Raw genomic sequence first — 3674 nt, forward strand, 5'->3', positions numbered from 1 at the left:
GGAATATAATGAGTCACTGTTGATCCTGGAAGTTTTCTAGAGCCAGTAGTGTGCTCTGGGCCAAGATATTCAGGCCTGTACCAGTATGTATTTGGAAATCAGTAGCTGTGAGGAGCAGGGCTGAGCCCAAGCAGCACAGCCTGGTGCTGGGGATGGCGTTGGCCTGGGCAGCAGCTGCTCTGCAGGGTGTTCCCAGAGGCCATGTCTAGGTATCTGCTGAGAGACCACCTCTCTCCACAGCCAGCTTGCTTCAGGTCCCCCATCCCCCCCAGCACGCAGCATGACTGTTCCCCAGGGTTGCTCAGGGTCCCACCCTCACAGGTCCCACCCCAGCACAGATTCAGCTCCTCCAAGTTCTGCCTGGACTAAGGACAATGTATGTTCCCATCTGGTTTTTCACTGATAGCCTCGAAAAGTGTTAGCGATTTGCATCAACAGCTGTCTTGAATTACAGTGCCCTTGGAAAATGTGATTGTTTGGCTTTTTCATTCCAGAGATATGAGAAAAGATCATGTTTTAGCCGAGGAGCTGGAAAAAGTTCAGCTTGGAAGCCTCTTACCATCAAGTCTGAACAAAGAGCTTGAAAAGAAATACCTTGACAGAGAAGAGGTGAGAATCTGTTCAGTCCCTCCTCTTCCCTTAACTGCTCCCATGAGACTCCTTGGATGAGCTCTGACTTGTCCTGCACACACCCTTCCAGAGAGAAGAAAAGCAAGAATGCTTTTGTTTCTTTTTGGGGATCAGGTCAACTTTCTGCTAGATGGGACGTGCAGAGCAAACTTCTGCCTAGCCCTGGGAACCATCAGAGAAGAACTGCTCTGTTCTTGAAAACTTTGTGGTAGAAAGTTTGGGGGAAATACAGCAAATCGTTGTGGGTAACTTTCCAGTTGTCTGTTAAATCCTCAGAGGGATTTATACTTCCTCTTGCAGCTGATGGATTCAGAATTACTTCTGGTCTCTGCAGCAGTGCCAGACCTTGGCTGAGCGCAAAGCATGCAGGTCTGGTTTTAAAAAATCTGTTTCTTTGATGAAGGGTCGTCTGGTCTGCATAAAATAAAGAGTTGCTTTGGTTTTTTGGATCCCTCTTGCATTAATGGAAACAAGAAGCAACTTTCACAGTACTCCCATAGCTTAGTGCTTTTGTTATTTTGGGCTGGAATTCCCAGAAAATGAAAAGACAAGTTCCAGGTTTAGCAGTAGCCAGTGATGCATATGGGAGAGGTGGGTGTGAGGACTGCAAAGCACATGAACAAACTTGGAGATCAGAAATACATGCCAGCCACCATACAGACATTTTCAAAGCCATGTTGCACAGTGTCAGAGCAGAGAAAATCTGATAACATTTTGTTCCACTCTCCAGCACTCATAAGACGTCAGAATTGCTCATGAAAAAGCATTGCAAAACCAAGTCTGCAGAGTAGCACTGAGTGTGACACGCAGGCAATGCGTGGCTGGGGGAATTTGGGCTCTGGCACGCATAGCTGCCTGCAACCTTCCTACCCACTGCTCCCTTCCCCTGCCCTCCAGATCACCACTGACGTCGTGGGCAGGGATGTACATCTTGACCTGCATTTCTACCTTGAAATACTCAAATCACTGTTGCATAGGTGGTTACTGTGAGGGGGTTGTCCTTGCTATCTTGAAGTGGTAGGTAAGGCATCTCACAACAAGGAGCCTTTAGTTCTCAGCCAGGATGGAGGAAAAAGTCTGCTCAGCCAGACAAATGGTGGGTGGGCAGGTAAAACCTGCATAAGGCAGGAGCTGCTACATCCACTTTGTGGTAAATACTGTTGTTCTTCCTTCCCTAAAGGCTACTATAAAAACTTTGCTGAGCAGATGTTTAGATAAAGAAATCCAGAGATGGAAAGAAGAAGAAGAACCGGAGAAATTCAGTGGCCATTTTCAGAGTGAACTACTAGGAATATTTGTTATCCAGGTAATAAAGATATATATTAGAAATAAACAATTTCATCCTGCACATATTTAGGATTTGAGAACAGCCATGGTCAATGCAAGAAAGCAAAAGGCCAAGTCTTGTGCATAGGGCAGTAGTAGAGGTGGGTGGTATAGGGCAGCCCAAGCCTGTGGTCTGGCATGGTCCTGGTCCACCACGTGCCAGAGACAAACTTCTCTATAAGCAAAATGAGCAGGAAATCTGCCTTCATTTCTTCCTGTGCAGTTTCTTCTGCACTACCAGACGATGCCAAGCCATTAGGCACTGGGTAATGTAGCAGCAGAGAAACAAGAGACAGGTTTAGCCAAGCAAGGAAGCAGTGTGATGCTGTTGCCCTGCTTGCTCCCAGGGACACTGTCACTGGCAGAGCTGCTCTGAGTGCTCATGCCCTTTCCCCAGTGCTCATGCCCAGAACCAAACACTCTTCTCTGACTGCAGAAGATTAGTGGAGTTTATTTATGAAAAATAAACATTTCATATTTTGAGGTAGTTGTGCTTAATTATTTTTTTAATGCAATCATATGACATTTGGAAAAAAGGAAAAACACCCAAGTGTCACTTATCAGCTATTTTATAGACATTCTTTAATGCTTCTTTCTTCTTCACCTCTCTCCCCATTTGAAAATGGAGTTCAAAATTGGCTTGAGCTAAGTAAGTAAGTATAGAAGTATAGCTGCTCTGCATGGTCCCTGGCTCAGTCACAGAGGGATGCAGGAAAGCTGGGTGCAGTTGTGCAGTTAAGGATCTGTGCCTTTTTAAGCAGTGAACCTGGCCTTTTTGGAGCAGGCAGCATTTCAAATTGATCTCGTTTCTTTGTTAGAGTATCTACAGTGGCCAGCAGCGAGCCAAGGACATCAGCACGGCAGTGGGAGAGGAGCTGTCACATCGCCTGTGGAAGGAGCTCCCTGCCTTCCTGAAAAGGTACGGTAAGGCAGTGTTGGGCAGCAGGGCTGGCAGAGCCGCCCAGGTCATGGACTCATTCACCTCTCTTCTTCCCATATCCCCTCCAGCTACAAGGATGCTTTTGAAGACTTTAAGGAGAAAAGCAAGAAGCACAGATACTACAAGCCTATAGTGATAGCAAGTGTTAACAACTGCTGGAATTTTAGGTAAGGATCCAAAAGAAAAGGCTTTGTTCCTTCTTCCTTTTCCTCCTATGCAACGGATAATAGTGTGATAGAGGGGAGGTTCTCCAGGGTGCGCAGACGAACATCCGTCTGCCTGCAGAGGAAGGTTTGGATACCTCTGAATTTCTCTCCCTCTCTTTTAAGGACAGATTATTCTGACCTTGCTGATATTTCATTGCAGAGACTACACAGAGAAGAACATGTCAGAAAAGGATGACAATAAAGCCAGTATCCTCAGCACGCTCAGCGACATTGAAAACAGTGGCTTTGATGTGCTGCTTCAGCAGCTGTTTGTCCAGCTGAAGGTATGTTAGCCATGCCCCATGCCCTGCTGCCCCATGGCTCAGCCTGTGCTGGTTTTAGGCTTGTTCTCCTGCTATGCTATCAGTCGCCCAAATCTCCGATTCAAGTGCAGGAAAGGTCAGAAGGGCTCGGGGCCAGATCACCTCTCAGCATCAGTCCTAACTCACATTGCTACCAGAAAACTCACTCACCTCTTCTTGAGCTAGTTAGTCCTCAAGCCTGCAGACAAAACAGGCACAGCTACATAGGGGTGACAGTACAGATCAACATAAAAAATGCTGATCACATCT

The 3674-nt window shown here is 46.5% G+C and overlaps 1 protein-coding gene across 1 annotated transcript in view; it reads left to right on the plus strand.

The window, feature by feature from the left end:
- TNFAIP2 (tumor necrosis factor, alpha-induced protein 2) overlaps window positions 1–3386 on the plus strand; it is a gene marked incomplete at its 3' end in the record, with an annotated part of 6774 nt that extends 3388 nt beyond the window's left edge. Inside the window, exons 3-7 of the mRNA XM_010012813.1 lie at window positions 495–609; window positions 1811–1936; window positions 2775–2875; window positions 2965–3063; window positions 3263–3386. Coding sequence (XP_010011115.1) covers window positions 495–609; window positions 1811–1936; window positions 2775–2875; window positions 2965–3063; window positions 3263–3386 — 565 coding nt within the window. The remainder of the gene's footprint in view (window positions 1–494; window positions 610–1810; window positions 1937–2774; window positions 2876–2964; window positions 3064–3262) is intronic.
- Between the last annotated feature and the right edge of the window lie 288 nt (window positions 3387–3674).

The sequence above is a fragment of the Nestor notabilis genome, unplaced genomic scaffold (genome assembly GCF_000696875.1).
Source record: "Nestor notabilis isolate BGI_N333 unplaced genomic scaffold, ASM69687v1 scaffold26240, whole genome shotgun sequence".
Lineage (NCBI taxonomy): Eukaryota > Metazoa > Chordata > Aves > Psittaciformes > Psittacidae > Nestor > Nestor notabilis.